The sequence below is a fragment of the Pelodiscus sinensis genome, chromosome 4 (assembly GCF_049634645.1).
Source record: "Pelodiscus sinensis isolate JC-2024 chromosome 4, ASM4963464v1, whole genome shotgun sequence".
In the NCBI taxonomy this organism is placed as follows: domain Eukaryota; kingdom Metazoa; phylum Chordata; order Testudines; family Trionychidae; genus Pelodiscus; species Pelodiscus sinensis.
The window spans coordinates 43,741,414-43,753,034 of record NC_134714.1 but is presented as its reverse complement, the minus strand read 5'-3'; the positions used below and the strand labels follow the sequence as shown (position 1 = coordinate 43,753,034).

The 11,621-nt window shown below is 49.2% G+C and overlaps 1 protein-coding gene across 4 annotated transcripts in view; it reads left to right on the top strand.

Moving 5' to 3' along the window:
* Positions 1–1,704: 1,704 nt before the first annotated feature.
* Positions 1,705–11,621, top strand: part of FLVCR2 (FLVCR choline and putative heme transporter 2) — a 60,722-nt gene continuing 50,805 nt past the window's right edge. For 3 of the 4 annotated variants that reach the window (XR_331640.4, XM_006117772.4, XM_006117773.4), the window contains exon 1: positions 1,708–2,498. Coding sequence is in view for 3 of the 4 variants with exons in the window: in XM_006117772.4 (XP_006117834.2) it covers positions 1,857–2,498 (642 nt within the window). In the remaining variant the exon portion in view is untranslated. Of the gene's footprint in view, positions 2,499–11,621 lie in introns of all 4 variants that reach the window. The other variant, XM_075926850.1, reaches the window with a different exon arrangement.

Sequence of the window (11,621 nt, the reverse complement as noted above, 5' to 3'; positions counted from 1 at the left end):
GCTCCCGGAACCTCCTCCTTGGGAATTAGAAATACCAACACCTTATACCCATCTGTTCCAGCCAGCCTGTCCTCTGGCATCTTTCAATGCTCACCCAGCCATCTTGCTTGTGGAGCGTGTTCCCAGTGGAGGCCATGTTCAAAGGATCCCACCCACAGGCTGCTAAACCACACAGAGGGCCACAAACAAATGGCCTATAGGCTGCATGCTGAGTAGCCCTGCTGTAAGGTATGTTTGCATTTGGGTTTAGTTGGCATCCCTGGTGATCTGTAGTAGTTTTAGCTAAGATGGCATCAGGCCGGGCAGGTGACTCAGTTATGCTACGCAGCCATTGTTTCTGGTGTTCCTCTGGAGCAGCAGTTCCCAACCTTTTCCAGATAGGGACCCATTTTGACAATTCAGGAAGACTTGGTGACCTAGGGCAATTAAAAAAATGTGTGAACCTGGGGATACATCTGGCAATCCTTTTGAAATGTAATGGTGACCCATATTTGGGTCCTGTATTCAACTGCCAGGTGTCCGGTATTCAACTGGACAGTCCGGTTTTTGGGCCCTGTTTGGTAAAAAAATTCTGAAAATACCGGACATGTGCAATGTCTGGTATTTTCTAGTTTTCTGGCTGGGTGCCAGACGGAAGCCTGGCGGGGGTGAGAGAAGTGGCTGGGAGGTGGGGCGCAATCGGCGCTGGGAGCCTCTGGTTGCGTCTGACGTAGGAGTGACGCCTTGGGGAGGAGGAGAAGCCCTGTCTGTGCTCCTGAGCGCTGTACAAGTGTGTTGTGAAGCAGTAGGTGGACTCGCTCGTGCTTCGCTGGGACTGTGCGCGGGACGGACAGCGCCCAGGTATCTGCATGTGCCCGGGTCAGTCCTGCTCCCCGCCGGCCAATTTCTCTCCCCTACCCCCCTGGCCAACCCCGTTCCCCCAGACCCTCCCCAATCAGCCCTGCTTCCTGCTGGCCAGCCCCCAACCATCTCTTCCAGCCAGCCCTGCTGCCTCTGACCCCCGCCACCAGCCCTGCTTCCTGTTCCCCCGGGCCAGCTCTGCTCCCCTCCTGGCTGGTCCCCCCCCCATCTCCTATCAAGTGTGGCCGGTATTTTTTCTGAAGCTACCTGGTAACCCTTGTCCCAACCCATAGATGGGAAACCCCGCTCTGGAGGCAGAGCGATGACTGTCTGAACTGCAGAAGGGAGAGTTTTCAGAGCTGTTTTTTTTTTAAATTACAGTCCGTGTAAGTAGCTGACAAGTGGAATATGGAGCTTGCTGCCCTGCATTGCAATGGGGCAGGCTGTGCTGCCCACTAGCTGTACACCTCGTTGGATTGGCGGGCTGTGTCTCTAGCGCGGTCTCCCCAGCCGAGCCGAGCCGAGCCTTCGAAGGGACCCTTAGCCCGCCGGCCGCCCCCGGGGGTGCACTGCCGGCCCCAGGATGTGACCTGGCGCATGCGCAGCTTTTAGTGCGGGCCCTTTAGCCTTTCCCCGGGAGTAGCCGGTGGGGCCCGGCTGGGGGGTGAGGGACCCCGCGGAGCTCGGTGCCGCAGGGACGGCACAGCAGCAGCCTCCGCTAGTCACGGGGCAGCCTGCGGCCCAGCGGCAGGCGGGTCATGATAGCTAGACTAGCAGTCAGTCAGCGGGGAGGGGGCGGTGCCGTTGGGCTGGTGGCCAATCCAAGGCGGGACTCGGGCTGCGACGTGTCCTGTGGGCGGAGTCTCATGTGTAGCGGGGGCGGTATCGGCATTCCCGCTGCCACTGACAGTTTCACTGGCGCGAGGGAGAGGGAACAGCCGGGCGCGACGCGGGGCACCGGAGTGGGGGGCTCGGAGTGGAAACCGGCGACCTATAAGGGCGGGGACAGGCACGTGATGCGGGACAGCGCAGCGCAGGGGATGGGGAGCCCATGTTGCCCGGCGTTATCCCGGCAGGCTGTGGTGGGCGGGGGGCTGGCGCCAGGCGACAAGGGGCTGGTGTATCAGGAGACGCCCGAGTCCCTGCAGGCGGTGAAGCCAGTGTCGGGGGAAGCGGAAGACGAGACCCCCAATGGGTCTGCCCCGGGGCCGCCCCCCGAGGTGCGCCTGTCCCTGCGCCGCTGGGCCGTGGTGCTGCTCTTCAGCTCCTACTCGCTTTGCAATGCCTTCCAGTGGATCCAGTACGGCAGCATCAACAACATCTTCGTGCACTTCTACGGCGTGAGCACCTTCGCCATCGACTGGCTCTCCATGTGCTACATGCTCACCTACATCCCCCTGCTCTTCCCTGTGGCCTGGCTGCTGGACAAGAAGGGCCTGCGCCTCATCGCCCTCGCCGGCTCAGCCCTCAACTGCCTAGGCGCCTGGGTGAAGCTGGGCAGCTTGAAACCGCACCTCTTCCCTGTCACTGTCCTGGGGCAGGTCATCTGTTCTGTGGCACAGGTCTTCATTCTGGGCATGCCCTCCCGCATTGCCTCTGTCTGGTTCGGGTCCCATGAGGTCTCTACTGCCTGCTCCATTGCTGTCTTTGGGAACCAGGTAACAGGCCTCACATTCCCAATTGCTTGGAATCTTGGGTGTCCCCATTAGAGCTGGGGCGGAGTGGAGGAGTAATGAAACTCACAGATGACACTAAATTGGAAAGAGCTGTAGTCTCCCCTGAAAACAGACAATTACAGATAGACATGGCAACATTAGAAATAATAAGCAGATTTATCTGGGAAAAATATGGTTTGTGTACTTGGCAGGAAATGTACTTAGCTTGGCTATGACATTGCTTAGAAAGGAACATAAGTCTACAAATCTTAAGGAGTGAAAGGGATTATTTAGCACAGTACAAAGGGGTATAGTGAGGAAGGACATAATATTGAGAAGCTCCAGAAGAGAGAATAGAATTCTCACTTGGCGCCATTCAAAGAGTCTCTCCTAACTTCAAATGCCATGATCTGATTGCTAAATCAAGCACTGCACATAGACTCAGGAGAGTTTCCATAAACAAAGTGTAGCCACTTCTAGCAGAGCCTCACCAGATTCATTTACCCATTGCTGCTTTTCCCCATTTTTCTTTTCAAAGGGTATTTTTGTTCAAATAGGGAAATGAATATATTTCCCCATTCTTTCCCATTCACTCCTGAGATATAGCACAGGACACATTTCAGAAGGATCTTTATGAGAACCCCTTGTTAAAATATTGGTAGCATGTCATAAGCCCAGAAGATCAGCATGTCATTCAGTGACTTTTCCTGAAGCTTGATGTCCCAGAGAAAGAAGACAGGGAAAACAGAGTCCGTAAAGGGCTTCTTAATAGCCTTCTACTGAATTCTCCAAGCAATGCAAAAATAACAAACTGCCATGCTCAATGGAAGGATTTCTGCTGATATCCTGAAAGTGTTACCTGTGATCTGCAGCTCACTTGATACCTGGAGTTGCAGTGACCCTTGCTCAGCTGAGGGGTGTGTGTGTGTGTGCAGAGGCACCCAACCAAGTTTTGTCATTTCCCCTACAGTATATTTAATTATCAGCTGGTCAGTGATCTGGCTAGTTGTTCTGGCCAACGCGTGGCAGGTGCTGCAAGTCAGGGTTTGGGCTTTTTTACACCAGGAGGAAAATCTCAGTCTCACTCCTCATTCTTGCTGGGAACACATGCTGTAGCAAAAAAGGATAGCGGTGGGAGTGTCCTAAGATTATACAGACTGCAGGAAAATGGAGCTGCTGAAATAGGGATCCATGCCCCTTATACTTGAACAATCTGTTTTGCACAGGCTGAACAAACATTCCTTGAGACCCAGGGGACTGAGCCTATGGACTGAATCTTTCTCTAAATACTGTTAGCACCTAGATTCTGCAGTGGTGAGCACAAGAGAAATATGTGGCTAGCTAGTGAGATTGTTTCCTTGTAAGCTCTGAAAGTCCTCTGGAGTTACACTGATCATCAGTCAGGAGCAGCGGCGGATATAGGGCAGGACGAATGGGGCGGCTGTCCTAGGCTCTGCGCTTCAATAGGCCTTGCGCATGTGCTACTGCCTGTCGGCTGTGGCTGTGGCACATGCGTGAAATTGTGCTGCCCTGGGCCCCGTGCTTCAATAGGCCCTGGGCCCCACTCTGAGGGTCTCCCCCTTTTGGAGGGCAGTACCCGAGAGACTCTCCGCCTCTCCTTTCCAAGGGCACCTACCCAATACCCTCTACCATTCCTCCTGAGGTCTCCCACCTCCCAAAGAACAGTACCCAATAACTTCTGTCCCTATCCGTTGGCCTCCTGTTGCCCCATGTGCTGGACTAGACATCTGCTCCCATGGTCTCCCATTTCTCTGGGGTAGTAGAGGGTGTAGATAAGATGAAATAAGAAATTTCTGGAGGAAAAAAAAAAAACAAAAAATAGAAAATCAAAAACATTTCAGAGGGGTTCTATGTATAATCTCTCGTTATATTAACCTAAGGTGAGAACATCTGTGTTTCTATGATTCCTCTTTGCTGTTCCTGCCTCTGGATTCTGCTGCTATATTAGGGCTTCTTATCCAAGAGAAATACTGCAGCCATTCAGAGAGTTCCTCTGCTGTTATTCCAGGAGTGGGCAATAATTTTTACAGGGGACCACTTCACTAATTGTGGGTAGTGGGTTATGGGTGAGGCCTCAGGCAGAAGGGGTGGGACCCAGGTGGAACAGCTGGTTCCTTCTAGGCACTGCGTGCCTGGTGGGGAAGGAGACTTTGCACGCTCCCCTACCCTCAGGCCAATTGAGATCTGGGGGGCTGGGGAGTGTGCGAAATCATTCACTGTTCGAAATGGCTGGTGGCTCTGTCTAGGTACCACGTACCCCTGGCAGGGAGAAGGAGCCACCAGCTGCTTTGAACAGCAAATGACTTTGCGCACTCCCCTGCCTCCGGGTCTCAATTGACCTGGGGTTAGGGGTGTGGCAGGGTGGCCAAGGGACAAGTCAAATGGCTTGGCAGGTTGGATCTGGCCTGCGGGCCATATTTTACCCTCCCCTGCCTTGTTCTGTCTCTTATGAGTACTTGAAGACATTAACATGGATGAGTAGGAAGGAGCATTTTTGGCTCATGTTCATTTTAGGCTCTGGGGAGAATGAGGCTACTTGATGTGTTCTTAGGTGGAGTCATTTAGCTGACCTGTAACATCCCAATCATGGATCAGTTGCTTTTGTACAGGGTGACTTCACAGCACTGTTTGTATCATACCTACAACTGTGCTTAATACTAACTGCACCTTGCCTGAGGAGTATTCAGTACAGAATAGTACTTTTGACTAAAAGCCTGATAAATGGTCAGGATCCTATGCCATAGGTTTCTGCTCCTTCAAGCAACATATTAATCATTATTATTTTTCTCTACCAGATTAGCAGCTTCCACCTTCAAAATGAAATCTGATTTGATATGGGCAGAACAAGGGCAGGGTTAATTAGGAAGTGAGGCAGACTTCCCTTTCCTGTAGAGAATAGGCACTAACTTTTATTGTTCCTGGTAGGTGCTCTGCTCTGAGGCCCCACCCCCACACTGTCCCTTCCCTCGAAGCCCCATCCTCACTCCACTTCTTCCTGCCCCGCTGTACCCCCATCTCTGAACCTTCCTCTCACTTATTACTTTTCGCCATCTCCCATGAGTGCCTCCCATCAGCTGCCAAATAGCTGATGGGTGGCCTTGCTGAACAGTTGTGGCTGTTGGGTGCTGAGTACGCCCCCTTTTTTCCCCTGTGGGTGCTTGGGGCCTGGCGCATCCCTGGAGTGAGCAGCACTTATGCTCCAGAGTCTGTGCCAGACTTCATTGTGGATTGCATCTATTAGCACAGGCTTGGCTTTAATGTAAGACCATGAAGAGACAGGAGGTGGCCTTAGTGACATACTCAACCTTCTCTTTCAGTGATGCTTCTGATTGCTTCAGGAGGGTGTGTATGTTTGTGTGGGCAGGGGTCAGAGTACTCTGATTAAAGAACATTCAGGCTAATGAGCATTTGGACATTCTGGTCTCTAATTTGCAGGGAGTCTCTGGATCCACAATGGAGGGTGTGTAAGGCCCAGCAAAGATGTGGCTTCTCCAGGAAGGAGAATTTCTATAAACAGACATTGAAGACTGAGATGAACCTTCCTTCGTGTTTCATCTGATGTCATATTCCCAGCCACACACCAACCTCAGACAGAGCCACAGCATAGGCTCAGATCAGCTGACTCTCCGATCTGCAAAGGAGCTCTCTGGCTGCAGTGTTTCTCTTGGGCAGTGGAGGGGCTGCCCAAGTCTGTCAGGCACTAGTACTGTTTGTTCTCTCTGTAGTTGTAGTGAGTCCTTGAGAGCAGTGCATTCCTCACCCTTCCCCAAATAGTGAGAATCTTCCCTCTGACCCTTTCAGCATCTGCTGCCTCACCAGAAATTGCTCTCAGATCTAAGTCACCCTTACTGCGTTTCATTTGCTGGCTCTGTTCTCATAGGGAGTTTTGCTATATCAGGTTGCTGCTGTTATAAACTGGGAGAAGATGCATCTTTTACTCAGCTGGGTCAAAGGCAAATACTGTGGGAGTAGAACTGGGAAGTGTAGTGATTGGCAAAGTGCAAGAGGCTTTTTTTCTATGATATCAGCAAGGACACAAGAAGCAGAAATGTGATAGGGCAGGAGCCAGGGAGTCCCCAAATGGCCTAGGTTGCACACAGCATTTCAAAGTGTCAGCACTGCATGGTGCCCAGGGTCTGCTGGTGACTCCCCCACTGACCCTGGGCTCCATGTGGTGCTAAGGCTTTGAAACACCACGTGGCGCCTGATGCCGGGCTCCCCGTGGTGTTTCAAAGCAGCAGTGCTTCATGGAGCCTCATGAAGCCTGGGGTCAGTCCCTGGCTGACCCCGGGCTTCTTACGGTGCTGCCACTTTGAAATGCCGCAGGGAGCACTGGGCCAGCGGGGGACTGTTTGAGTCCCCTGCTGTCCCCGTGCTCCCTGCAGCGCTTTCGCCTTTTGAAGTGTAGCAACAGCCCTGGGTCTGTTGCTACTCTTCAAAGGCAGAAGCGCTCTTATCGACTAATCAAATAGTTAATGCAAATTGCATTGACTATTCGATTAGCCAGTTAATTGAAATTTTGCATTCCTACTCGGTGTGGTTAATGGTCCTGTGTAGTGGCACTTAGACCACTTACAAAAAGAAAGAATAAGTTTGGTCTCTGACCTTATTGAGAGGCAGCTGGCTTTTAGCTCAAGCAGCAGAAGCTTGTGCCCTAAGCTCCAGAGGTCCTAGGTTCAGTTCTGCCTGTTGACATTACATTAGCAGAGCTGTATGAGAGCCAGGGCTAGAACAACAGGCACGGACTGAGTTGTATCAGCAGAGCTGATGCATGCATCTTAGACCCAACCTGCACGTACTAACTATGATTGGATCTAGCAAATGCTCCACACTGCTACTCAGATCTCAAACCTGGCAAATTTTGGAATCCTATAGGGCGCTGGGACTCCTTTCTCTATTTGAAATAGTTCAGCTACTGGAACTGAAATTTGTGATGCAGGTTAATCTATCTATGGAGTGAGCCAATGAAAGCTACCAAGCCAGAGAAGTTTTTTTTTGCTCTACAGTCCAGCATTCAGTTGTCCTGTAAACTCTGAAACTCTAGAAAAGCCACCAGACCATTTCCATCTGTGCTTTCTGTTTTGGATGATTATAGTAGAGGATTTTGTTGTACCCCATGTTAAAGCTTCCTGTTAATTCAGAGGATGTTTAACTGGAATTTGTCTAACTCATTTGTGGTATATCTGGCAAGCTTGAGAGCCCATGGCTTCTTGCTGCTGTGGTAATACTTGCACTGGAAAGATCTGGGAGGTGGTGTCTGGATATGTGCTTTAATGAACGTGCAGAAGATAGAACAATACTGTGCCTTCTTGGAATGGGTCTCCAGACAAGGGAAGAGGCTAAAGAGCATTCTGGGTCAGTTTCTCTGCTTAGGACTAATCTCCCTGCTATAGGGAAACATTCATCTGGAAATAGCTCTCAGCCAATCTCAGTCTGGAAGAAAACTTTCTCTAGTTGGCAGAAGGTGTTTGCTAGCTAAAAGCCCATCGGGGGGGGGGGGGGGGCAGGATTATCTCTTTTGTCTTTTAGGGACGGGGGCTTTCTTCTTTTTTTAACAGGTGACTCCTGTTTGTTGAATCTGTATCGATTTCTTTGGCTTGTAAACCTTCCCATCCTAAAAATATAGAGCTTTTCAAAATGAATGCACATGTCTGGTGTGCTAGTTAAATATCATTATCCTCATTGTATAGCTGGAGATACTGAGAGACAGAGGCTATATCTAGACTGGCATGATTTTCCGGAAATGCTTTTAACGGAAAAGTTTTCCGTTAAAAGCATTTTCGGAACAGAGTGTCTAGATTGGCATGGACGCTTTTTCGCAAAAGCACTTTTTGCGGAAAAGCGTCCATGCCAATCTATACGCGCTTTTCCGCAAAAAAGCCCATATCACCATTTTCGCGATCGGGGCTTTTTTGCGGAAAACAAATCTGAGCTGTCTACACTGGCCCTTTTGCGCAAAAGGACTTTTGCCCGAACGGGAGCAGCATAGTATTTCCGCAAAAACACTGACAATGTTACATGAGATCGTCAGTGCTTTTGCGGAAATTCAAGCGGCCAGTGTAGACAGCTGGCAAGTTTTTCCGGAAAAGCGTCTGATTTTCCGGAAAAACTGGCCAGTCTAGACACAGCCAGAGTGTGTTGCCCAAGAATGAGTCTAGGGAAGATTGGGGAACCTAATCGAGATCTGAGTCCCAAGCCAGTTCCTAATCACAACACTCCCTTGTTTCCTAGACATACTCAAGTGCTGCATTTTTAATCCTGCTTTGCCCTCCCTGCCCCATAATGTACAGGTTAGGATCTGGATTTGCATTTGTGAAGAAGCTGTTGTGTGTTGTGCTTGAACTGAGATTCTCGGGAGCTGAGGGTAAGTATGATTTGCATAGAATATAGTTCTAGTTTGTGGCTTGTCAGAATTCCTCAGCTCCTTTGGCCTTTGCCTTCAGGACTGAACCCTGTCAGCTCCTCACTCTTGTCACAATGGCAGTGAAATAACTCTTTCCTCCCCTCTGTGGGGGGGTTGTCTTCTGGAGGACAGTGGTGGCGAAAGACTAGGTTGCCCAAATACATTCTATTTTCCCTTCCACTAGGCAGCACCATAGCGTGAGAAAAGGTTGAGTAAACCAAGCACAGCCTGTCTTCATGCCAAAACATTAGCGCTTAGGGATGGTGGAATGTGTATGTGTCTGAACAGATCACAAGGAGGCTAAGAAACTGTTTTAGCTTACATCTCTACCAGGGTTAAAGCCAAGTTTCTTAGCAGGGCTCTGGGCTGAACTGTGTTACAACTACTACAGAATTTAGCAACAACTGTAACTTTCTGTTATTTCTATAGTGCTGGCATTGTGGGGGGTTGGGAGGCTGCTGGGCTGTCTTTCATGTGATCATATTTTCTCTGACCATGCAGTTCCTATAATGCAGTTGCATTATATTCAGCAGTTTTGCACAGTCCAAACTACAGAAACTCTTCCCTTTTTCAGTGAACTACAGAACTCTGTTCATATGAGTTTGGCTTGTATTGGCTTCAGCAAGTGGATCAACGAAACTGTTATTTCTCTGTTGTAAAATGTCACTGGTAATGATGAAATACAATATTTTGCCCTGATTTACATGAGCTAGTATGGAGCTACATTTCATTCTGATTGCTAAAGGGTTCTACCCGCAGTCCCTAACTGAGCGGTGGGGAACTTTTTTTTTGTGTGTCTCCTCGACCCCTCCCCTCAACATGGTCCCTGAGAAGCAGAAAAACACTCCCTACATTCCCCTCACACACCAGAGCCTAGAGGAGCCCAGCCTAATAGATTCTGCATGCTCCAGCCCCATAATGGGGCTGGAGTCCCAGTGTGGGTTCCCCAATACTGGGGCCAGATCCAGGCAAGCTGCATCTCAATCCCTTAGGTTCCCTACCCCTGCCCTAAGTGAACAGACCAAATCAGAGGAGGTACTGATTTTTGTCTGTAGACTGTAAGCTCTTTGGAGCAGCACTCTGTTATTTGGTCAGCTTGTACTCCATGGTCTGTAAAATTATCTGTTTACTTACGGTTACTTTATTCACACTTGAAACTTGGTGGATTCTTTAATGTCTTGCCAATTCTCCTCATTTTATTAAGAGTTATTTTGCCACTTTTGTATTTTTCTTTAATCCTCAGCCTTTGAAGCCAAGGAAGTATGTGAGAATCTCACTTCTCCCCCCTCCCCCATTCCCCAGGATGAAACTAAGTTTCTAGACTGCTTGGTTGTGGAGAAAAGCTTGAAAATGTGACTAATTAAGAGTTAGTAATCCAGAAGGCAAATAAAAACCCAAAATATGTTCATTTAAAATGGTTTTTAAACTTGTCTGATTTTTATAGGGCCTAATGCATGATTTTTAAATGTATTTGAACTTCCCTTATCCGCACTCCAAATACTGGAATAATTTGTTGAGGTTTTTTTTCCCTAACAGTTGCTACTCTTATCTGTAAGTTCCTTGGAGAAAATGTTGGCAGTCTGGGTTAAATGTGAAACCTTCAAGTCTTATTGCTGAATAAATGGCTCAGATATGGTGTTGTCTGAGGCCTGTTCTCAGCAGTTGCATAGATGCTCCCCAATGTGCCACACTGTCTATTCCAGTGCAGAGGATCTGCCTGCTATGTCATGGTACCTGCTGATAGTTACTAGTCTGCCTGTGGAATGGTGACTGGTATTTCTCCCCAAAGAGTGGACAGACTACAATTTTGTTTGATTCATGAAATACTTCAGTTTGGGGCTCGACTGGTTGAAATGCTGGGCTAGTGGTGGATATTCTCTTAGTATAAGGCACTGGCTCTCTTCAACTCAACTATTTAAAATAAATGGAGTTTAACAATCCCCCAAGAGAAGCCTGCTGGTGGCGCCCCTGTAACTGGAAGGCAACAGGCAGCTTTTCTGCCTGGTGAGTGGGAGAGGAGGGCCTATCTAGTCTCTTGATGAGTGGTCAACTCAAAGGATGGGGATGAGGGCAGGACTCTGGAACCATTTTTATAGAAGAGGTACTGGAAGCCATTGAACAAAACTGTAAACCCTGCATACGTGGGGACCCTTGCATTTAGTTGCTATTACTGCTTCAGGCTGGAGGTAGGATGCTCCAACCCCAGCAGCTATCATTCCAACCCCCTGGAAGATAATTTTTGTGTTAGTGGCTTATGTATCCCCAGCCCATAAGGGAAGCTGAATGGGAGTCAGGCCAAATCTTTAATCACTCACTTTGGTGCAGAGAGATGGCAGATGTTATGGAGACTGGCGCCTGAATCTATAGTAGGGATGTAAATGGTTAACTGGTAAGCCTCACTCTTACCGGGTGAGACTTATTGGTTCTGGTTAACTGGTAGGGGCTGGAGCAGCTCCCCACCCAAGAAAATTATTTAGGCTTTATAAATATAGCAGTTACATGCAGTGTTCCCTCTAAGCTGCTTGGCAGCACAGTTTCATAGGTGATTAATCAGCCCTGCCCAGTTAATCAGGTCCATGCAAGGAGTCCTGACCCTTTGATTGGGTAGGGCTGATTAATCACCAGCTGATCCTGGGCTCTACTCCCTGCTGCCACTTTGAAACACCATGATGAGCCTGACACCAGGCTCCTTAGGCTGTTTC